The 24297-nt window shown below is 45.6% G+C and overlaps 1 protein-coding gene across 2 annotated transcripts in view; it reads left to right on the top strand.

Annotated features, from left to right (window-relative positions):
* The window catches only part of CD2AP (CD2 associated protein), a 54004-nt gene that overhangs the window by 26443 nt on the left and 3264 nt on the right, over positions 1-24297 (top strand). For both annotated transcript variants that reach the window (XM_065730426.1, XM_065730427.1), the window contains 12 exons: positions 1101-1254; positions 2858-2958; positions 7555-7675; positions 9052-9236; positions 11262-11370; positions 12624-12715; positions 13396-13500; positions 15285-15321; positions 15712-15771; positions 17874-18036; positions 19026-19168; positions 23871-23986. In XM_065730426.1, coding sequence (XP_065586498.1) covers positions 1101-1254; positions 2858-2958; positions 7555-7675; positions 9052-9236; positions 11262-11370; positions 12624-12715; positions 13396-13500; positions 15285-15321; positions 15712-15771; positions 17874-18036; positions 19026-19168; positions 23871-23986 — 1386 coding nt within the window. The remainder of the gene's footprint in view (positions 1-1100; positions 1255-2857; positions 2959-7554; positions 7676-9051; positions 9237-11261; positions 11371-12623; positions 12716-13395; positions 13501-15284; positions 15322-15711; positions 15772-17873; positions 18037-19025; positions 19169-23870; positions 23987-24297) is intronic.

The raw sequence follows: 24297 nt of genomic DNA, 5'->3' as shown, positions 1-24297 counted from the left end.
TGTGCCAGTGGGATCTGTGAGGAGCTGGCCTTGGTTCCAGCTTTGTTCTGCATCCCCAGCAACGAGGAGAGGATCTCACAGTGGAAACCCCCATTTTCTGAGTGTTACACTCTGAGATAATTAAACATTGTGCTGACGGCGGGGAGCTGAGTAGTGGAAGAGGTGGCAGATGAGTTGGTAAACACCAAGCTGAGGACAGAAGAAAAGGTAACCTGTGCTATGCATAAAGGAAGATGTTGGGGTGAGCACTGGCTTGTGGGCATCTGGCACTGTGACTTCCAGCTCTCCAAAATGGCACTGGAATGGGCTGCCCGCGGAGCTGGTGGGGTGACCAGCCCTGGAGGAGCATTGGGACGCTGTGTTTTACTGAGAGCTACTGGTGGAAGCTGGGTGGTTTTCCTGGGTGAGCTCAGAGGTCTTCTCCAACCTCGGTGACCCTACGAAAATCCTCTTCCTCTGGGTGAAGTGTCAGTGCAAAGATCAGCAGGATTTACTGGGGGTTGGCCTGGATGATCTGTGAGGGTTCCTTCCATCCACTACGATTCTGTGGTCTCATGAGGAAGAGCTGCTGAGCTCTGGGGGATAGATAAGTGGTCATGGGATGGAGCAGCTGCCTTGGGATGTGTTACTTTCTTTTCCTTTTTTTCTTTTGGGCAGTATCCTTACGCCTTGTCAGTAACCAGCTTTGGAGCACTGAGGCACAGATGATCACCTAATGCATCTCTATGTACTTGAATATTGTTTATAATGAGCTCACTGCACTATGGTTCTGTCACCGAGTTCATACTTGTGCTTTGTTTGCATTTTCAGTGTGAACTTAAAACTTGTGGGATGGGACTTCTTGGGGCTCAGAGTTGTGTTTCTGGGGTGGGAGTACAAAGCTGCTCTTGCTCCTGAATTTTCTTGGCATGTGCATTACCCAACTCCTAACGTGGCTGTATGAAAGGGTCATGTTTATAAAGGCCTGTAGTACTTTTAGATGCAGAGTGCTATGGGTTTTGAGTATAGGCCATCACTAAGACACTGAATGGTAAGTATGTGAAATCTGAGTGCCTCACTGTAAACACTGACCTCTTGGACTCTTAAATCTCTTGTTTCAGGAAGTTAAGAAGGATGTGGAGCCAAAGGATGATGCCCTGCCTCTCAGAAGGGAGAAATCTGGCAACGTAGCCAGCCTTGTGCAGCGTATCTGCACCTATGGGCTTCCAGCAGGAGGAATTCAGCCTCATCCCCCGTCCAAAAGCTTCAAGAGGAGTACGTAGTGCTTACAGTCCTTTCGATGTCATGAGCTGCTGATAAGCATGAATTATTTAATGCATGACTCGGTTTTAAGGATGTGCTTTGTGTTTGTAGTTTGCGGTGCAGGGATGGCAGTGGAGGCTGAACAAGGTGAGCTCTGTGTAGGAGGTCCCTTGTGTTGCCCTCGTGGCTCTCGCTGAATGCAGGCCTTGCACATCAGCCTCCAGGCACTGCTCCTTTCCGTGAGCGTGCTGCGTTTATTCAGGAAAGGGAAAATACTGAAGGTGTGTTTAACTGTGCAAACCAAGTGCTGTGTTTGGTTTACCCTGCGCTGAATAAACGTGGCATGAGACAGGTTGTTCTTGAAATGGGCAGGACAGCGTGCTGGGGGCCAGCCCAGTGTGAGAATGGGCTCTACTTCCTTCCAGGGGCAGCCTGGCGATTTGCAAAGCTGGAAGGCAGGATTCTGAAAGCAGATTGCAGGTGAGGGAGAGTTCTAGGTGCAAAACACACCTGCTTTTCTTTCTAGATTAAGTAGCATTACAGTGCTAATTAAATGTGTACCAAACAGCTGTGTAGCTTTTTAATTGACAGTTCTTAGGATCAAGTAATCAAAGAAGGAACCCTGGAAGCATAGCAGGAGGTAGTGGGGACTCGTAACTGTTTATTTCAGTTACCACTAAGGTAATAATCACTTTGGGCTGATGAGTTGAAATAACAGTACACATTGCATCCCCTTATGTCATTAGAAATTAACCCACAGAGCTTCATGTTCTCAGTTCCTGACTTTCAGCTCTCCAGGGCAGAGGCTGTACACCAGCATGCAGTGGGTTTGCTCAGTTTGCTGCTCCCCCTGAATGTCAGATGCTGCAGTGTACTCAGTGTCTGCTCTGCTGTGTGCTGAGGACACCACGTGTTGACAGTCTTGATGTCAGGCTAGCATCCTAGACTGCTAGGATGTCGTTTTGTTACTGTAGTGCCTGTAATGTTTTAATTATTTGTGGTGAACACCTGTAGATTTCTATTTATTTCAATTTTGCCTTTTGAAACACTGCTAATCAATGCTTTAGCTTAACGTCTTGACTCTACTTGCACTGGTTGTTGTATTCAAAAATATACTTCGATTTCTTAAAGCCAAGCAGTTCCTCAGATGTGAGGCTGGCGAGGTCCCTGCTGCAGGGCAGGAAGCAAAAGCTGAGGGCAGCTCAGCACCTGGTACTTGTCCAGGAGTGCTGAGGTCCTGGAAGCTCAAACCTGCAGGCTTAGCTCCAAAGCAAGCACTAACACTGCAGCTGGTGTCAGCAGGTGGTTTGCAAATGGTCCTTCTGGGGGCTTCTCCACCTTGCTTGTGTCGACGTGGCTTTTCATAGCATGTTAGCAATTGTCTGTGTAGTACTGACTCGCTGGTAACGTTTTGTGCGAGTACTTGGTTGTTTTCAAGCTGCATCGAAGTATAGCATGTTAGCCTGAAATGACACAAACTGGAAATCCAGGAGCAAATTTCAGAGCTGCTGGGGATGGCTTGCAGGTGGTCAGGTCTCATCTGATCCTCAGGAGCTGAGGGGAAAGCAGCTTTCATTTTTAAGTGTTCTTACTTTTTCCATTTCCCTCCCATCAGAGTCCAAGAAGCGGCAGTGTAAAGTGCTCTTCGAGTACCTCCCACAGAACGAAGATGAGCTGGAGCTCAAGCCAGGGGATGTGATTGACATCAGTGAGGAGGTAAAGCTTCTTACGGAGCTGCTTTCTCCTTTGTGTGGCCAAAAGGTGTTTCCTAGTTAATTGAATGTAATGGATGAATTACAGGACCGTTGGAAAAATAGTGTTTGGAGTGGTGTGCTGGGAGGTAAAGTGAGCAGCTGAGGAGTCCTTCCTCCCAAGTTCTCATCCTGAGTGAATACATTCCTGAAGTGCAGGGGAAGGATTTGTTCTCAGCAATAACTTGTGATCTGCTACACTGATTTCTCTTCCACAAGGACTTGGTGCTGTTAGCACCCTTGTGCTAGAACTATTTTTGCATTTGCCTTTAACATATCCTAACTTGCTTTAGGTGCAAAATGCTATTCTACCTGATTTTTTTTTCCTCTAGTTCTGTGCTTTCTTACAAAGTTTTTCTTTGTGGAGCTTTGAACTCACAGTAACAGCATTTAGTACAACAAACTGTGCCTGTAGTCCAGTAGACCTCACCACGTGTGCACAGAAATGTGGGAGGTACAAACGCAGACAGCAGTGTGTGATTTCCACCGAGGAGGAGCACAGTGAGTCGTGTCTTGATGTTCAGAACTTGATGGCAGTGACTTCTTGATGCCTATTCCATTCAGTAGTGGTTTCTGCCAGAAAAGGCTTGACTATGTGAGAATATCTCTTGTAAGGGATGTAATGTCTCCTAGCTGTGTGCCTGTTGGTGCTCGTAAAGAAATGTGGAGGTTACCTTTTTCTGCATGTTGACTTCTTCTAGAGCACTCACTCTCTGGGGTCCTGGTGCTTTCCAGGCAGGACTTCTCCCTCCCCTTGGTAAGGAAGCAGCTGAGCTCCTGGGTGTGTTTGTGCTGTCGGGTTCTAACATTTGTTCTGGTAGCTTTGAGTGAAGCTTTGTGAGAAGCAGTCGCTGTTAGCTGGTTAACCCGCTCACTAAAATCAGTTTCACAGATACCACACGTGGGCAATTTGCAAGGGAGGTGCTCCTGGATAACCTCATCAGCTTAATTTGTGGAAGCTGCTAATTACAGCAGTTGTGGCCTCATAACTGCTTTGGAGCTGTTCAGCAGAAAGCATGTGTAAGAAAGTGCTGTGGGAGCAAACAGAGCCAGGAAGTGCTTCGTCCCATGTCCTGGGATGGGTGCATTTTTGGGGACGTGTTCTGCTGTTGCTTTCATTTGTGTTGTGGCTTGTTCCCCGTGCCCTTGCCTAATCCCTTTCCCACAGCCTACCCGGCTTTCAGCAACCAGCAGATTGCCCCGAGGTGCTGTGCTTCCACAGAGCACAGTGCAGACGGTGGCTCTGGGGGAATGCCTGTCTGCTGGTCCCTCCACACGGGTGCTCAGAGCACACCCACTTGTTTGGAAATGATAACAGAAAAAGGGAAACCCACTCAGAACAGCGATTCAGAAATATGCACACAAAACCTCTTGAGATTCATTTATGTGGACGGTGTCTTCTCGTTATCAGCTCTGTGTATGCTTTCCTCGTGGACACAGCGCAGTTTCCATGGCTGAGCAGGCTTCTCAGTGCTCGAGTTGTACTGAGTTGCTCTGAGGAGCTGATGTGTAACTTCAGCTGTTCCAAGGGGAGAAGAAGTCCAACTTTTACTCAGTTCCTAATGGGCAGAGAAATATGGCAGCTGCCTGTTCACAGAGGGCTGTGTGCATGCTGGTTTAGGATGCTGTGGGATACTTCTGTATGATGTAGGAGAGCTGCCCTGACCAAACAGAAACGTGAAGGGTCACAGGAAATGCACTGATTGTGGAACCTGGGGGATAACTTGTCCAGGATAACTTGTCTTATATGTCTTGTCTTCACAACTGTGAAACAATTCTTGCTTTCCTTGGTTTCAACAGGATATAAAACGTAAGCTACCTGCTTCTATAGAAATAGTACAAGTTATTACTTTAGCAGAGCATTTGCTTATTTCCTGGTGGATGTAAAGAAGTGGGATCACCTACTCTTTGGGAGCAGTACCAGCAGTTAGCCCAAGAACAGTGCAGTGTTCAACACTTGCAGTTGATTTAATGAACTGAAATGTCAGTAATTAACACTGTGATCGCAGAATGGCTCAGGTTGGAGGGGCACTCACAGCCCCCCTGCCATGGCTGGGTGTCTCAGCTCAGGCTGCACGGGGCACCTCCAGGGATGGGGCACCGCAGCTCCAGGCAGTGCCAGGCCTTACTGCCCTCTGAGTAAATATCCTAATATCGAACCTGAATCTCCCCTCTGTTAATTTAAAACCATCCCCCTTTGTCCTGTCACCACTCAACCATGTTCGAAGTTGCTCCCACTCCCCCTCCTGCTTATGAGCTCCCTCATTACTGCAAGGCCACAGTGAGGTCTCCCTGCAGCCTTCCCTTCTCCAGGCTGAACAGCCCCGGCTCCCTCAGCCTTTCTTCATAGAGAGGTGCTCCAGCCCTCTGAGCATCCTCCTGGCCCTCCTCCGGCCCCAATCCCACAGCTCTGCATCCCATCCTATTGATTGTGAGCTCAAAACTGCAGGTAGATGGCTTCAGAAGTGACGTGGAGCAGAGCTGGCTATAGGGCTCAGGAACAGGGAGGAAGAGCTGTGTGTGGTGTGGTTGAACAAACAGGGTTTCTGCTATCAGAACTCGTGGGCTGTGTGCACAACGTGCGCGTGATAGCCGTGCAGTTTCTCAGGACCTTTTGTTTCTCCTTCATGTCTTCCCCCATTCCTGCTGGCTGCAGAACCAATAGCACACTTATTTGAAGCACATGCACTGACTTCAGTGTGAGATCTTTAAGAAATGAATTAATGAAGCAAAGTTGTTTGTTATTTTTTCCCTTTTGCTCAGGAGTTCTGAGTGTTGTCCCTTCCCAGAAATAACCTGATGGAATTAAAAGGAAGTGCTGATGTGTGTGCAGAGCTGTGTCTCCCTCTTGTGGAGATGTAGTAGGGTTTTCAAATGCAAGGTGTCCTGAAATTGCCATCCGTAGTGTTGCCACCCACAGATACACCGCTGCCCTCCAGCAAGTCGCATGCAATTCTTTGTCTCCCACCTGTTCCTTAGTGTAGGTGAGGAGGGACTGATGTACCTATGAGCAACTTTCAATCCATTCCTGGCTCTCATCTGGCACTGCTTTGCCTGCAAGTCTGTGCAGTGCTTTCCTGACCTTTTCTCACGACCGAATGTATGTGGATACTTGCGTTGCTTTCTGCGTTGTACTTATGCAAGGACCCTCCCACGTGGCTCCAAGTATTTTAATCTCAGTTTTCTGTTTCGTGTTATGTGAAATACGAGGTGCTGAGCCTGACCAGTATCCATATTGAACAGCCCACAGCAAAGCTGCATTGGATAGCCTGGATGTCTTGAATAAGATGTTCTCCTGCTGCCCCTGTGTCACAGCAGCTGCTGGCCACGCAGTCCCCCTCCTCTCTGAGGGAAGTGATGTCTGTGTGCCAAGCCTCTGTCCTACAGCGTGAGGCTAAAAAAGGATGACATAAACAGCTGTTGTTTTCTGTTGCTTTCCTTTCTCTTCTGAAGCCAGCTTTCCAGCCCCCGAATGGGGCAACTGAAGATAAACACTTTGGAAATCTATCTCAGTGTTAAGTGGTGCAAATTCAGCTGATACAGTCTCTTTATTTAAGATGTCTTCAAAAACTGTTAACAAGCAATTAGAAGAACACAGTTATTATTCAGTCTTGCCCAGCTCCTCACTGTGTGCTGCGTGGCACAGAACCTTCCATTAAATGTAAATGCTGCCAAGGATCCAGGCATGATAATAGAGCATTGCAGAGCCCAAGTGGTCTTTGGTAAACCTGATCAGATTTAGTTCCAGTACAAAAAGCAGTTGTTTGATGACCAGCAAAGCCAACAAGATCTTGCATCCAAGAGCTCTGTACCTTCCTGTGTACTGCCATAAGTCCTCTTGCATCTTGGTGGTGTCTGCTGACCAGCCAACTCGAGTGGGAAAGCATCTATGCTTTCTAATCCGTGTAGGAGAAGGCGTATCCTCTTCAGCCAGCTGCCTCCTTCCAGAAGGAAGGGGTAGCAGCTTCACTTCCACTACTCTGTAATAATTTCCACTACTCAATATCATCTGGAAGAATAATCTTTGACCAAAAGACACAGGTTTCAAGAGATGTGAAGCCAGTGGTACCCATGCTAATGGGAATTGGGAGGTACAGGCTGGCAACAAAACTGCGCAGAAGTCTCCTTAGGAGCCAGACTGAAAGCTGTCTTTATTGCACGAATAGCTCAGTGCTTGCTTCTCCTATTGAATAACCAATTCCTGATGTTCTGCCTGTCCTTGAGAAAGCTGATGAATGTTTTGCTGTTCTTCTGGATCATGTGGCATACACTACCTGCAAGTTAGGATTGTTGCTGTAGAGGTGAAAGCGACAGCAAATGACGTCCCTGCTCTTCTTTTTGGTTTCTGTGTGTTTGGCATCCTGATTTATAATTTTTAAGGTGAGTCAGTGGTCATTTGATGCTTCCCAAAATTGCTTGTGGGATTTCTGAAACAAAACGTGAATGAAATGGGTAACCACTTCAGGACTTGCTTAGATTGCTGTAGTTAAATGTTGCAGTAATGGTTACGTTTTAATCTCCTTTGTTTCTTAGTTAGTAATATGCAAAGTGTTTCCTTCAGGTAGAAGAAGGCTGGTGGAGTGGGACGCTGAATGGCAAGTCGGGGCTGTTCCCTTCCAACTTTGTGAAAGAATTGGAAGTGACGGACGATGGAGAAACGCAGGATGCTCTGGATGATGCAGGTGGTGTTCTGTTTTGCCATGGGCCCTTAGCAAAGTCATTTTAAACGTGAGCTATAATTTGGAGCATTGTGGCTGTGCAACCTTACATTTGATTCTAAGAATAAAATGTTTTTGATGTGCTGAGAAATACAGAAATGGTCTCTGGGTCGAACGCACTGCGTGGTTTGTTTGTGAGGCGGTTTAAAATCGAGCTGCTCCTTTGTGGCTGTGTAGCTAAAGCAGAAGCAGCCTGTCTGCAGCTGTTACATAGCCACAGAGTCACTGAACTGTAGGGGTTGGAAGGGACCTCCAGAGATCATGGAGTCCAACCCAAAGCAGCTCCCAGCCCAGGGTGCACAGCTCGGTGTCCAGGTGGGTCCTGAACGTCTCCAGGAGATCCACCACCTCTGTGTGCAGCTCCAGTGCTCCATCACTGCACTGGGAAGGAGGTGTCTTTTGCCTTCAAACTGTACTTCAGAGGCATTACGTTTTTGAAAGCTTCTGAGCACTTGTGGTGTGTCCTATGATATCTGAAATGGGACCTCCTCTGGGAGCAGTGTCATAGAGTCACTGAGGTTGGAGAAGACCTCCAGGCTCACCTGGTCCAACCATTCACCTTCCATCAGTAGTTCTTCCTTAACCGTGTTCCTCAACACAACCCCTAAACATCCCTGGAACATGTGTCATAAAGGATGCTAAGCAGTACTTGAACAAGGCTACGCCCGAGGGCAAAAAATGTTCCTGACTTTCACAGTCAGGACCTCAGGTGTCTGCTGTATCACCCTTCCCTGGGGAGGAAGCACGCCCTGTGTTCACTGAGCTCCGGTCTGTTGGAGTTGCTCATCAATGAAATGTTCAGCTGCCTGTTTTGAGATTTAAAAGGGAGGAATCAAAGTGAGAGTTTATAGCTGAGGAAAGAGGAGAAACCGAAGTGATGAGGCAACAGAACTTGGCAGTACTACTAAAACCTCTTCCATCTGTGGCTGAAGGAGCAGGCTGTCACCTTTATCACAGTCCTTGGTGAAACACAGTGGAGTCTTGGAGGTCATTAATAGTCTGTTGATGCTTTCAGCAGCTGTAGCTGTGCTGCACATGTTTAACACAAGTTAGCAGAAAACACTGATGGTAACAGACTGTAGAACCCTGATTGTACTTGAAATGGGAAGAAATATTAATCATCTGATGGCTTAGTTGTCAGAGTACTCCGTATAGTGCTGATGTTGCTTTGAATGGACGGATGTTCAGTGTACACCTAGAGCAAAGCGTGAGGGGTTACAGCTGCAGGAAGCTGTTTGCTAGTGCAATTCTCACAGCTGTTTCTCTTCTGTTTTCTCCTCTGAAGAGCAAAGAAATTCTTTCAGCTATTAAAACTTTTTTTTTCTTCATTTTATTTTCAGAGTCTGTTTTCAGTGGTCCTACGTCACCTGTGGCCTCTCCCGGGAGTGAAAGTGAACCTGGATCTGGACCAGCACAGCCAAAGAAAATCCGAGGTGTTGGGTTTGGAGATATCTTTAAAGAAGGCTCAGTGAAGCTGAAGACAAGATTATCCAGTAATGAATCAGAGGATAAAAGGCAAGATAAGGTTTGTAGTGCTTCATGGTCTTTTTCTGGGGGGTTTCCTGTAGTTAAAAAATAACTGCAGTGGTGCAAAGCAAGGGTTGAAAGGAGGGCAGGAAGAGAGGAGGGACAGATGCTTCTTCTACCAAGCTGGCTTTTCTGCCCCACACCTTCTCGCAGTGCTGCGAGAGATGCTCATCCAACTGTATCACTGTGTGCATCCTCTTTTCTTTCCGGGTTTAGTGAAAACTAAAGGTGATTCTGAAAACTGAATTTATCAACATGTTGTCCTTTGTGCTCTGGGAGTTGTGAGGTGCCCAGGGAAGGCACGTTCATCTTCATTCTCTTCAGACCTCGTCCCCTCAGTAGGAATCTGTGGGGTTGTCGCACCTTTGTGGAAATGCTGTCTGAGGATTTCAGGACATAACTCAGTTTGCTGTGGTTGTTCATGGTTGCTTGTTCCTAGCCATCTTTCCCTACTTCCTGGCTTACAGCTTGGGAGTGGTGAGAGCCTATTTGAACTATGTTCAGTTGATAAGAAATGTGCTAAGCTATTTAAACTGTTACTTGACATCATGAATGCTGAAATACGTTGGTGCTTTATTTTATTCTTTGGTCTGTTTGCGTTGTTCTGGGCTGTTCCTCAGAAGACGGGAAATGAAGTGAGAAAGCAGCTTCTCATAGCTTAAAGGCAATAAAATAAAGAGTTGGGTTTTGCATTGAATGTTCCACTTATGCTTGTTGCCAAAGTCATCCCGGAGGCAGACAGCCCTGGAGAAGGACCTGAAGAGCCCTGCAGAGATCGTTTTTGTAAAGCCTTTGTGAAAATTGCTGCTTTATGCAGAGTTCTGCTCGACTCGCTCTGGGTTTAAGTGCAGGAGGACTGGAAAGATGTTCCTCATCTTTAGGGCAGCAAGGGAAGGAAGGCTGTCAGGAAACTGCAGAGCAGAGGAGGCTTTTTTTTCCACTCTGAGCACTTCAGATGTTCATACTTTTCAGTTAGCTGCAGCATCCTGCATAGGTTCAGGTTATTTATAACCTGTCTGCCTAAGCTTCCTCTGACACTTCTAATTGCATCTCATTTTGGAAGGAGGGAGCTTAGGAAAGATTCCATACTGGACTTGTTCAGTCTTGTGGGTGGGTTGTTTTTGTGCTTCCTTTTTGGAGTGAAGTAAATAGCGTGTGTGCTCTCAGAGCATCCCAAATGGCCATAGATAGCTTATCCTATGGCACGCTGGGGGTATCCAGCACCAGCCCACAGCCATCAGCTGTGTTTAAGGAGGAAAACTTTGCTCTCTCTGGTAGTGGTAAGTCTGCGAAGCTTAATTGTAAATAGTAATGAGTAGAGCGAGTGAAGGCAGAGGGATTTTTTGCACTGGTAACACTGCAGGGTTGCTGAGGTAGTGCTGACTGTAGGGGGTTCTGTTTGTGGCTCTCATGACTATGAACAAATGAATGCAGTTGAAGCTGAGTCGTCCCAGCAGCTCAGTAAATGTCATGAAGGCCAGAGCAGTTCCTTTGACTCGATCTTCATTCTGAAACTTCGTACCTGAGCATCGTGTGGTGCAGGAGGAAATGTCTGTGGGATGGTTATCTCTTTGGGCTGCATTCTGTGAGTCGCCAAGTGAAGGAAGTCAGGGCAGGCTTACACGTGATTTTATGTCTGTGGAAGTCGTTTGAAAACAAATGAACTCTTCAGCTGAGATGGTGTGCGGCTGCTGAAATTCCTGCTGAGTTCTGGTGTCGGGTAAGTACGCTCACTGAGTTACCCTCAGCAGAGCTGTTAAGTGTCTGCTTCCCTTCTGGGCCAGGAGAGGCAGCTTCAGCAACGGAAGATTAAAATAGGACTGCAAAAGTATATGTGGCAATGCAGTTTCCAGTTTGAAAGCTGTTCTTTTCAAACCCTACCACTGTACCCTCACCTGCTACCCACAGACACAACTCCGTGCAGGCGCTGCTACGGCTGCTGCGCTACGGGAAGCACTCATGGAAAAATTCACATCATCTCAGCTCCCAAAGAGTTTCTGTTGATTCCCTTCTGTTCCTACAGCCATCACCTAGCCATCCTCCTGCAGCAAAGCTGGCTCAATTTCCTCGCGTAACAAAGGTGGAAAACTCGTCAGAAGTAATGAAGTCAGAAGCTGAGGGTAAACCGAAAGGTAAGGCGAGTGGAGCTGTGACCTGCTGCTCCTCTGTGGGACTGTGTGGTTGGAGAAACGGATTACTCCTTCTCCTCTTCAAAATCTCATACTCATGCCTGTGCTTTTTTGGGGCACTGTGTTCTTTGCTGTGGAGGAGTTACACAAACGTGAGAGTGACTGAAGGAGTTCTTGCTCGCAGCTTGGTGGGGAATTAATTGAAAACATCTGTAGGGAAGAAAGCAAGGCTGGGGCTGTCAGTCACAGTCATGCACAGCAACGCAGTGATTGATGTGGCTTTCATTCTGCTGAGCTCCTAGCAGCTAGCAGCAATGCTGGAGAGCTATTGCTGCAGAGCAGGCCCTGAACTCAGGTGGGGTTAGGACTGACGGTGTGCTTGTTGGTGTGTGTGCTGCCTTGGTTGTATGCGGGATTTCTTGCATCAGAAAATAGAGCGCTTATGTTCTCTTGAAGTCTGTTCTCCAGGTATTCCAGTTCCTTTGGATTTCTGTTTGCAATAATAGTATAAAAACTTGTCCCTAAGAATTTATGCCTTTGTTTAACAATCAAATTGTGTAGTTTCTATCTAGAGGGATACTTCATTTCTTTAATCATCAGCCAACTCAAAGTGTCTTCTAGGAGTGCCAGCTCCAAATAAAAAACTAACTTCACTTATGCCATGTGTGGACAGTTCCAAATAGAGATGTTTTTTCAACTTCACTATTGGCATTTCAAGCATATCTTTATGCAGAGATCAGTTATTTTGACCTGAGTGGGTTAAAATTCTGGAGTACATCATTGGCAGAATTAAGCAAACAGGCTGTTGGCTTTTTGCCTGTGTTGTGGGGGTTGTGTAATCATATAGAACAGAGCACCTGGATTGGCAGAGCTGTTAGTCAGAGCCCTGCCTTACCTGTAGCTCCGGCAGTGTGCAGAGTGCCTGGCTGTGGGAGCCATCCGTGCCTTCCTGTGCTCCATGGTTGGCCTGGGATTGCTGCCCGGGGCTGTTTGATGCAGTGGGGTCAGAGCTCAGAATCACACAACTGCAGGGGTTGGAAGGGACCTGCAGAGATCACTGAGTCCAACCCCCTGCCCAAGCAGCTCCCAGCCCAGTGCACAGCTCGGTGCCCACGTATTGCTGGATGGCTGCTGTAGAAGGGGAAGGGTGATCACAGTATGAATTTTCTGAGCTCTCCTTTCAAACAGCAAGGGTGAGCTCTTCTGACTTTGCTACCCGCAGTACGTAAGTGTCGTGACGTGCTGCTTTGTTTCAGCCAAGGAGTATTGCAGGACGATATTTCCCTATGAAGGCTCGAATGATGAACTCAGTTTTAAAGAAGGAGAGATTATTCAAATCATCAGTAAGGTAAGGTGTTTGGTTTCCTTTAACCACTTGTGGCTTTTGTAAGCTTTATGTGATTTAGTAACTTAAGCACGAGATATCCAATAATCCCTGCTATTCCATAAAATATTTGGTAAAATGCCGGAGTTGCTTTAGATATATGTGCATTCTTCTGCTGGGGACCAACCAATGCCTCCATCCAGTGAGATCACCTAATGGAGTTCTGTGCCACAGTTCTTCTTTTTCTGTTGTTGCATTTTCTATCTTAAGTTGCCTGTTTTTTCCTCAGAAGGGCAGTTTTGCTCGCTTCCTGCCCTTCAGCCCAGTAGGCCTGCTCAGTCACATCAGAATTACTTTTATTCAGTAGAACTGTGTGTGGTTCCAGCTGCACCAAGTATTTACTGAACGAGTTTTCGGTGAAGGAAGGCAAGAATATTGACCACTGTGTGTTGGATCGTGGCTGGTTTTGTTTTCTTTTTCCATCTGCTGATCTTGTCTTCCCTTAAATGAAGTGACAGTACCGTTTCCTGCTGTTTAGACGGCCAAGTGCCCCAACCTAGTCAGAGCTGGAGCTGTTTCCCCTGGCAGGGCTTGCCATAGCATTCTTCTTCTGAGTGCAGCAAAAGGGACTTACAGGAGCAGAGCTTTCACTCTGTGTGTTCTGGGGGGGAGAAATAATTGAAATAATCTTTTGTCTGTTTTAGGATACTGGAGAGCCAGGCTGGTGGAGAGGAGAGCTCAATGGTAAAGAAGGAGTCTTCCCTGATAATTTTGCTGTTCAAATACAAGAATTTGATAAAGACTTCCCTGTAAGTTCCTATGTCTTTCATTTAGCAAAATAAAAATGTATCAACGGGGATTATAAGATTCCACTTCACATTCTGCTACTGAAAATACTAATGCGACTTAAGATTATCGAAGAGGGAAGACCTGAAGGTTTAACTTTTCTTCAATATTTAATAGAAAGATGCTTTTTCAGAGTAGCTGTTAATTAATGAGGATGATTAGGTCATATAGGGACAGGTATAGTTGTGATACTGTGCAGATGTGTAACCAGTGGCTGAATTAAAGCCCTGCCCTTCTGAAGGCAGATGAGCAGTCTGTTCTCTTCCATCTGTGGTCTTGTAAGTGTGCTTGCAAAGTGCTGGACGGCCCCTATGGGACTGTCTGTTTTGTAATTCTAGCTTTTGGTCCATTTTCTGCTGAGATTAGGATGATGCCTCATTTCTGACAAGTTTGTGTAGCAAAGATGGCCAAATGAACTCATGTATTTCATTGCAAGATAGGGTGAATCGAGGTCCAGATGAGGCTGTCTAAATATCTGTGCCTGCATGTCAGCTGAAAAGGGCTTTGGAACACAGGAGTGTAGTGCCATTTGTCTGGGACTTGAGACAACCACAGCACAGAGCTAGATTTGACTCCACGGTTGTTATTAACCAAGTCTTTAAGCTAATTTTTCCATGTAGTCTACTTAGACCCAGCCACTATTTTCTTTTCAAATTGATTCTCAGCTTTGCAAGGACAGCCTAAATGCTATAGTGCAGTGCTGACTTCAGCTGAGGGGAGGCTGGGTGGTGGTACTGGCATGCAGAAGAGAATTACTGCACTGGTAGAGAGAAGAAACTGTCTTTTACTGTGGGTCCTTTCCAACCTTGGTGATTCTGTGATTCCATATAACTACAGGTTGGTGCTGAACTCTGTGCAACTGCTTTTGACCCAGGTAGCAGTACTGCACAGCTGGATGATGTATTTCCTTTCTTTCCCCCCTCAGAGTCACAGGAATTGGAAGGGATCACCTCATCTGATGGCCCTGCTCAAGCAGGATCACCTAGATTAGGTTGCACAGGAAGGAGCTGATGAAGTTCACTAGCTCCCATGTTGCCTGGAATAAAGGAAGAAATTTAATATGGGTCTCTGTGCTTGCTTAACTACATTTGTCAGAATAGGATCTTGCATCATGAAGAGCTTATTCAATAGTTGTAGGGACGCAGAAGCAAAATCCATAGCAACTCTTTCAGAAATAGGTAATAGTAGAAGTGTTTAGAGGGAGTGCATTGAACTGAGCCCATACAACTTCAGCAGGGTTTATTTAAGCAACAGTGTTTTGTCTGTGAGTCTTGTCGTTGGTAGAACCACAAAAATGCATTTCCATTACTTGGGTTCTGAGGATGAGGTGGTTTGAGATGTTTGCCTTGAGATAAGCCAGTACTCCTTGAACAGGAGAGAGATTCACACTCGTTTTTGTCAGCTGGAAGAAAGTAATGAGTGGCTGCCTTGTCATATTGGGTAATATTCAACGTACAAACCATGGCACCTTAATATTTTGTACATCTATTCTGCAGCTGAAGTGCTGCTCTAAGATTTGAAGAAACCTTGCATTTTGCTCCTGCTCCTGTAACTCATTGGCTGGGAGTTATCAGATGAGTTACTCCACTTCTCTCTTTGTTTCCTGTCTGTAAATCGATTGCCTCCTTTGTGAAGTGCACTGAAACAAGCTAATAAATTATGTAGAAGTTATATTATGCAAAACAAAAAGCAAACGTGTCTGTCTTGGATAGAGAATATCTGTTTTCTTTATTTACTTCTTTTACAGAAGCCAAAGAAACCTCCACCTCCAGTTAAAAGTCCAGGTATGTGTGGTATGGTGCTGGTGGGTGCCTGCAGGGGTATTAAAATGCAGAAGCAGTGCATGAGTTCAAAAGAATATTCCCAAGGAGCTTTGTATTTCCCAGTGCTGAGGCTGCCCTTAGTCACACCTCGAGGTTACTTTATGCCTTATGTATTTTGCTGCTGCTATATATTGCTGCTATATATTTTACCATATTACAGTGGAGCCTACTTTGAAAATGCTTGAATTAGGAGCCTACAGTTTACTTGGGCTAAATGAGTGATATAAATGATAATATACTCCTTGCAAAGGAAAAAGAATATAAACAGAAATTTGTTTGCTGTATTTTTAGTTAGTGGCTAGGATAATTAAAGCTGTTTGAGGAATGTCTGTGCTTTGGTTTCACATGCAGCTCCCAAGCCTGAATTGCCAACTGGAGAGAAGAAGTTCCCTTTGAGGCCTGAAGAGAAAGGTGAGAGCAGTTTTCTGTGTAGTGAATTTCAAACTGCATTCTTAGAGAGGTGCTGAACTTTTTCAGCTTAGCTGTGCTATGCAGCAGGTGCTGTTTGGAAGACATCATGTAGATGCTAGCTAATGACACAATCTAATTTGGGCTTAATACTAAGTGATAACATAGCCATGTGTGACGGTGCTATGGATTTATTTGCCTGTTGGGTGATGAGAGAGGCAGCCTCGATTCTGTGCTTGCTGTGCATGTGAGCAAACACATCACTGTGTTGAAGAGTATCTTCGGGTGTGAACTGAATGTAGTGGGGCTAGAAATTCTGCTTGCTTGGCTGTTCGTTTAAACTGAGATAAGTTTGGTTTCTCTGCTTCTGTTCGTAACGTGGTTTTAACCTTTACATAATTGGGTTCAACTTTCATGGAGGATTAAGTCAGAAATACCGAGTGGCACCGTCCAAAATGCTCAGGAACGTGAGCGCTGCTGAAAAACGAAGTGTGGTACAGTACAGCCCTTCTCCGTGGTAGGAATGCTGCAGGGAAACTGTGTTCTGCAGAAGGTCAGGCCGAGAAATTAGTTGTACACAGTCCCTCCTGGCCTTGACCGTTATGGATTTACAGAACATAGTGTTTGACAGAGAAATGCCCATTTATCAGAGCGGTGTTTTACTGGTGGAAAAATCACCATGCTGAAGCCTAGTAGTTAAACTCATTAAGTGTAACGTTTTACTGTAATTATACTGAATAATTCCTGAGGGAATCAGCAAGTAAATGAACTACAGTGTCATTCTGTGTTCTACCACTGGTGGACAGCAACAGGAGCATGGGAAACGTCTGGACAGGCCTCTGAGCAACCTGATGTAGCTGTAGTTGAACCTGTTCATTGCAGGGAGTTGGACTAAATGACCTTCAAAGGTCCCTTTCAACTCAAATGATTCTATGATTCTTCTGAAAAAGATGAATTGGGCAGCTGTAATCTCAAGCTATCCACTCGTGTCATGTTTATGCCTATCAATCTTGCCTTTAATTGCGTTTGAAAATTGACCCGTCAGAAGTCAAAGCAGTACTCCTTTAGTTTCTGTCTGCAGTGCAGGACGCTTCATGGGACTGAGTGGTGATTTTGTCCTGTGTGCACGGCTAAGTTGGGTAACTTTATTACTGTTAACTCAGTGCTCGTTTTCATTCAACCCTTACCATTGTGTAGTAAAATTGAAGCAGGTGGCACTGGCATTCATAGAGCAGAACTGTGTGATCTGTGGAGTCATGAGCATCCTCAGCCTTTGTCATTAATGTCCTCCGCATAACTGTGGGTGGTTCTGATGCTCAGGTTCTGTGTGGGAGCCATTGAAGGGGAGGATGGCTGATGGTGACTCAGGAATACAGTTTGGTGACGGTGTTTTTCTGCCCTATTCATGAACTCATTTTCTTATACACAAAATACATAGCTCCTGAATTATTTTCCACTAAAGTGTGGGTGAAATAGAGACGGTTGATCGTCAGAAATACCAACTGCCGCTGAGTGATTAAGGATTTCAGTCTGGTAGGAGGTGAGGCTGTGATCCTACAGTTCCCATGCAACAGTCCCACCTTGACGTACTCTCACTGTAACCTTCTGGGAACATCTCACATTGCAGTGCCAGATGCATGTCTGACTGAGCTGTAGCACTGTTTTGCAAGGAGAGCAGAGGTATATCCCACAGGCTGTGTGTAGGGACACGTCTGTTGAATAGCCTTCATTTCTTCCTTTGTGTAAGAAAGGAGCCCAGTTGAAGTAAAAACCATCACCATTTTAAGGAAAGATGCGATAAAATCCATCCAGCAGTGAAAGCGGTGACAGTATGGAGAGATTTGTTTTCCAGCTGTTATCTGTAGCAGTAAGGGGCATCCCGAATTTCTCCTTTCTGCTGACATGAAGCATTAATAACTTCTGTGTGATGTAATGTTGGGGTAAATGGCTTATGTGTTTTGTATGGCTTCAGTCACTTGCACATCTGTTTTGTCACTGTTACTGAACTTCAGAGAGAGTATTTCTGACAGCAGTTTGTGAGCCTTCAGCATTGAAGGAATCCTAGACAATATGGTTTTTGATGTTCTGGTGACTTACTTTGTCAGATGAAAAAGGAGCTTTGGATCAGAAGCCTTTGAAGCCGCATGCTCCTCAGGTTCCACCCAAGAAGCCTACTCTTCCAAGCAAGACTAACAGCTTACTGAGAGCAGCAGGCATTCTGCAACTGAAACGTCCTGAGAAACCTGTTCTGCCATCATCTGTACCCAAGTCAGTATGATTTGATCTGTTTGTAATAAATGTATTTTACCCAGAGAATGAACAGGTTGTGATTATAGTAGTAACGTGGTATGTGAATTCACCTCTGGCTGTTGAGAAAAATGTTTTTCTGTAGGGGAAAAAATGATTTGAGTAAAAAGTTCAATGTTCCAACACTTCAGAACAAACCAGCAGGAAAAGGAGAGTTCAGCACAGCACTGTATGAAAGGTACTCAGAGTGGGTCCTCCCTGGGAGAGGAGAGCTCTCAGTATAGAGACTGGAGGATGTTCTCAGGTTTGTGTTGAATGTTGAGCCCCTGGACAAGCAGGGGATGTAACAGCAAGCAATTGCTTACCCTTAGTTTCACTTCTCTAAAGTTTGCCTCGTGGGTTTGAAACACTAATTCGTAGGGCTGCAAGCACTTTGCATCAGTACAATCCTCCATCCCTACTCCCTTCTGCAGTTCCCCCTTTTACCAGGTTGTTACCTACTAGTGCAGGTACGTTGTCACTTGATGTCTTGGGATGCTTCCCAGGTAGAGATGTTCTAATCATTAACCATATCAGGTCATAGTTAAGGTCATAGTTCCTGTATGCAGAAAGAACAAACCTGTTGGCTGATTTTTCCTTTTCAGGAGGATTTTGGTGTGAGGGAATCTGTGTGTTGTGGAATATTTCAGGACACATCACTGAAGGTGCTATTCAGCTTGTTATCTGTTGCACTGAGGTGTGATACTCTGGGTATAAGTGCAAAAATATACCCTGTAGTAAATGCTCTAAAAGTTTTGGAAAATTTTCAAGGGGATTGTCCACGTCTGACAGCTCTATGAGAGCTGGAACAGAGGAACCAGCTTTTATCATACTAGATTGCTGTCTGTGAGACTTTGTTTTAAGCAAGGGTTTAGAAAGCAGTGAAATCTGATTATTTTTAAGTTCTCAGTCTTGGCGTGTTGTAAACTGCTTCATGTCACCACCAGCTATTGTCCCTTTTCTATTCACAGATCCAATGGAGAAGTTGTTCCTCTTCGACCGAAGTCTGAAATTGAGCCAGTAGCAAAACCAAAGTTGGACTCTGAGCAGTTACCAGTTAGACCAAAATCAGTAGAGGTAGATTCACTTGTGGTAAAGAGCTCTCGAGATTCAGGTAAGAAAAGAATAAGAAGTTCTTTCAGGTCGTCCTGCTTGGGTTGTGGTATTTTACAGCATTGCACTAAGGTCTTTAGTTCATTCAAAGTGCCACAGAGTGCAGTGATGCCCGTTCTGTTGAAGATGTGTATTTGTAGTGCAGGCAGCTGACGTAAGGAGTTAGCAAAGAAAGTACAGGTCTCACAGGGTGTTTGGAGGCAGCTGAGCTGTGTTACAGCAGGTGATAGGAAGGGAGGACAGGTAATGGCTTGTTTGGCCAATTGGAAAGCGTGGGGTTTTTTTTGCTATCACTTTTATCTTGCATTTTGTTTGTTCTTCTGCTCCTGCATTTCAGGTAACTTGCATTTCTAGCTAACTTGCCTATTTCCAGTAATGCCATTAACTTTTACATTTTGTGATTAAGTTGGTAGCTACTGTGGGTCGTGATTTTCTTCTTTTCCTCAGGTGTAACAGTCCTGATATCTTTAATAACCAGCAAGGCAATGCAGCAGCTGTCAGACTAGGTATTTGTACAGATGAAAGCTCATTTCATGCAGATTTGAAAACAAAACAGAGCACGCAACTAATTGTTCCTATTTGCTGACGTAAGATTTTACAGGCTTAAAGAGAAGTACTAGATTTTAATACTGAGATAGAAGGGCAAAATAAAAACAGGGCATCCAGTGGCTGCCAATAAATGGTCTGTGATTTGCAGCTTGAGTTGATTGGCTCTCTGCTTTTAATATTTAAATCACAGCAGGGTAGTTGTTGCCTGGAGGAGATGTTAAAGGCTTTACTGTGAGAGCCCCATACTGACCAGCAGCAGTTAATGGGTGCAGGCTGGAGACATTCGAAGCCAGAGGTGCTGCAGCACTGGCAAAGCAAGGAGCTGCAGTTTGAGGAGCTTTCAAAGCTCCCTGTTGTGTCAGAGTGCCTCTGTTGAGGACAATCTATGCCTGTTGGCATTGGTTTTCCTATTTGTTTGATGAGGGATGAGCCCACGCTTCTGCTAGCAGAATGTGAAGCAGCTCGTGCTCTGTGTGCGTCCTGCTGTGTGATACTCAGTGCAGCAGCTGCTGCTGTATAATGCTCTGAAGACAGCAGGGCCATTTCCTGTCCTTTAATCTTACAGGAACTAATAATCTCAGGCTTATTTATTAAAATACTGAGAAAACTATGGCTGGGGTGGGCACTTCTGGGTGTCTTTGCAGATGCTGAAGTTGCCAGCAGTCTTCCTTTGGGAAGCGATGAATTTCTAGTAAACCAATCGTTTTAATTATGGGGTTCTGAATCTTGGTTTGGCCCCGAAGCCTGGGAAGTTCAGTCACCTCCAGCTGACATCTAATTTAGCTGAAGGTGTAGCTGTAAATGCTCTGCATGTACAAGGGGATGGGGGAAAAGACTCAGAAAACTGGAGATGAAAACTGAGGCCCTCCTCCATGAGATGAGGAAGGACGGGCATTGATCACGTTGGAATTGCTCTCCTGAAGCATGGTGTGAAAAGCTGCATGAGTGTTAGTGGGTTTGGTTCAAACTGAGTACTGTGAAAGACCTGAGCGTGGCATGCTGAGCGTTCAAGCCGTTCTGTTTCTTCTACAAATGTTTCTTTTTTTCCTGCTTTGTAAAATAATTTTTTTGTTCGGAATCTTTTTCCAGACATTCCTCTCCTTGACTTTTCTTTCCAGATTTTGTTTCCTATCCTGTTTGCCATGTTTCCCTTCTTACGTGTCAGGAACTTCCCCTACCCTTCTCCATTTTGGTAAGAGCACAATCTATAAGGAAATCCAAATGCTTGATGCCATGCACGTAGCCTCTTCTTAACTTCATGAGTGTAATTTTCAGTTGCAGTTATTTGGGTTTCAATTTAAAATGCTTTTTTTTTTATTTTGCTTTATTTGAATGCTTTATTTCCTTAGCTGTTCAATGAGAACTTAAGTCTGCTTCTTGGTTAGGAACCTGTACAGGAAAAACAAAGGCAAATGACTTCTACTCAGTCCAGCCACTGGTGAGCCAGGCGTAGGGTCTATGCTGTGCAGTACTTAGAGCACTTAGAGTTGTTTAGACTGGGTGGCATTGCCTTCCCATACACACAAAGTTGGGCACTGAGTTCTGTACTGTTGGCTGTTTGTCACTGTGAGTCTCATAAGAAAGCTGTAACAGAAGATCCACGTTGGGCAGATGCTTAACTATAGCAAATCTTATTATTGCTCAACTTCAGATTTAGTTATTGTGAAACTTTCATCCGTCCCCTAAGTTCTCGGGCTGTGGTCTCTGTAGTGTGAGTGATAGGAGTCAGTGCTGCCCCCTTCCCCCACTGCAGATCAGAGGTCTGAAATACCAGGTGTGCTTCACTGGTACTGTGGGTTTTGCATCCAGCACGATGGTGTGCTTCTATTTGGGAAAGCTTTTTAAGGCGAGCTGATGGGAATACGTTAAAACGATGACTAATTGCATGAAAGCCTCTCACCTAGCTGTATCTCTTACAGCTCCTAGCAGTTCTGCAGCATGGGGATCCAGGGTAAGCTCGCAGAAGGGATGCTGCTAACAGTCTGCCCTAAGTGACTGGTTAGGGCTCACTTGCCTCTCCTGTGAGAAGGGTGCTCTCCCTCAGCCATAACGCAGTTCCTGGATTCCAGTTATTTCCAGGTGTCACGTGTCATCTTTTGGCACTATGCTGGAATTCCTTGCTGTGATTACAGGCTGTATGCAAATATGTAGTAATTGCTAAATGACTTCGTTCACTGGAGTGGGCACAAATAGTGAGGTGATGGTGTGTTTCACCAGTACCCTACTGGTTTTGGCAGGGCCAAGATACTTCCTAAGATACCTGGGAAAGCCCTGAGCACCAGCTCCTGTTGGTAGCAGCTGCTGAAGGTGGAGGAGACACCTGGATTGTGTCATCCCTCTGCTCTTTTGAATCATAGACTCCTGCAGCCACGAATTGCACCTCTGTATTACTGTGGGTGGTGTTTCTCTACTGGAAATACAATATTCTTCATGTGTTTGTCACTGTGTGTACTTGGCTCACAGAGACAGTCCTGCTTCACGTTAAGCTTACTGAAGTTTGAGTACCTGGGAGCATATCTTACTGTCTCTTAACTTCTGCTTGATTTCCAGCAAGCAAAGTGCTTTATTGGCACAGACTATAAGGGAAGTACCTTAGCAGCCAGTCCTCCCTCACCCTCCGTTCCGTCAGCCCCTTGCCATTCATCACTCCTCTGTTTCTTCCTACTTCGTTCTTCCTGCTTTTCAGAGGATTGCAGACATGGTTATGCATTTACCCAATACCATCTTCACATTCTCCTCAGCAGAATTAAAGAGGCAGCAGAACGGACTGGTAGTGCCACGAACACTTGTGTGTCAGAAGGCAACAGGTGATGAAGTGGAAAGCACGGATGTATCTGGAAGATGTGGATGTTTTTAGGACTTAGAAGACAGTGAGATAGAGTAGTAGATGTTAAAGTCAGTTAAAGCCTCCAGTAGAAGGCTTGTTCCTACAGCTGTAAATTAGCTTTGACAATGCAAGTGAAACTTGGCATTGATTGGATGATTTTAAGTCATCTGAACACCAAAGTGGCATGAATGGCACGTCCAGTATACAGCTTTTTTCTTGTTTGACCTCTCGCTAGAGTTTGAGAATGGCTGAGAAAACAGGGGCATTGTAACCCCTGCTGGATAGATGGGGATGCTGTGTGGGAACAAGAGGTTGCAAAACCAAGCAGAAAAGCTTCCAAAATGTGGAAGCACCTCCTGCTGCCCGCAGTCACTGCTGTGTAGCATTTTAGTTAAGCATTAGAGTTTCTAGAACAAGCTTGCTGAGCTTGTGTTGTAAAAACCATGTCATACATCAGTGCTTAAATAATGAGCCTACCTCGTTGGATGCCTGTTGGCAGGTAAGGACTGGCTGGCTTTTGTGGAGTATCAGAAGGAAGCCCAGTCGTTAACTAGGTGAACCACAAACGTTCTGCGTTCGAATGGGTTTTTCTTACAGTCGTATCTCCCTGTGAGGTGTACAGAATTTCTATTGATAAGGGTTGTAAGGAGCCTGGGAGGGGGGAAAAGCAATTTTGGTTTGAGAGGTTACTGAGAGCTGACGCACAGAGAGTGCAATCAGCAGAAGATCAGTGAGCCTTAATGAAGTGCAAAATGAGGTTCTACTCCTACCAGTTTTGTTTCTGCCAACGAAGTACCACATATGAGAAAGTCCACTGTACAGAAGTGTTTGCAGGATGCTGCCTACAGAAAGGTTCAGGTCTTGCCAACACGCGTGCGTGGACATCTGGACGTACTCTGCCATGTTGCTTTTATTTTTCCCTCGGTTGCTCAGTGTGAGTTTTTGTGATTTCACGCTTGGCAGGCAGTGAGGGAGCAGGCCGTTTTCAAGTGTAGGATAGCACGTCCCTCAAAAGGAGCACATGTTTCTCCAAATACACCGGGTCTGTTTCATGATGCTGTGTTACTGCAGCACGGCTTCCATCAGAACTTCAATTCAAGTGCCAGTTCAATCAGTTCTTAGTTTTTTCAAGGGGGAAAACCTGACTTCCCAGGTATGCCAAAGCCACTCTGCTGTGTGCTGCTCGTGTGTTGTGTGCACTGAAAATCTTGGGAACAGTAAGAAATGGGGTTGTTTATTCATTTAATTTTTATCTCGTGGGGAAAAAAAAATAAACTGGTGTGCAGCAAAACCTTCTGCTCTTAATGGCTGTGTCACGTCTCTCTAGATCTGCTAAGCTTTGATGATGTAGTAGCTACCTCAGATAACCTGTCACACCCCACGGCCAGCCGGCCCAGGCTGCCCGGCCGCAGGCTGCCCACGCGCTTCAACAGTGGAAATGCTGTGAGTATCCACAAGTGAGCTGAGGTCTGTGGGGAGGCTCTCACACCAGTGGCTTGTCACAGTGAAATGGGGGGTGCCACGTGTTGTCAGTGAGCTGTCCAGAACGTGGAAGAACAGCTGTAAGAACCTGATAGAGCAGCACAGCTGTGTGACCCTCCCTGATCCAGGTCTTCCAGCAGCACGGATGATGCACTAGGGAGGTGCAGGCTTCAGCTCCGTGAAGCTGGAGCTTCATGTTGTTGTTATGTTGGAAGTGTGGTCACTCAAACAGTGAGATCGTCAGACACTGAAAACAAAGTTAAGTCCTTGAT

Source organism: Cyrtonyx montezumae, unplaced genomic scaffold, assembly GCF_038088225.1.
Source record: "Cyrtonyx montezumae isolate F1298 unplaced genomic scaffold, pur_monq_1.0 scaffold_13, whole genome shotgun sequence".
In the NCBI taxonomy this organism is placed as follows: domain Eukaryota; kingdom Metazoa; phylum Chordata; class Aves; order Galliformes; family Odontophoridae; genus Cyrtonyx; species Cyrtonyx montezumae.
This window is presented reverse-complemented; position numbering and strand designations above follow the sequence as displayed.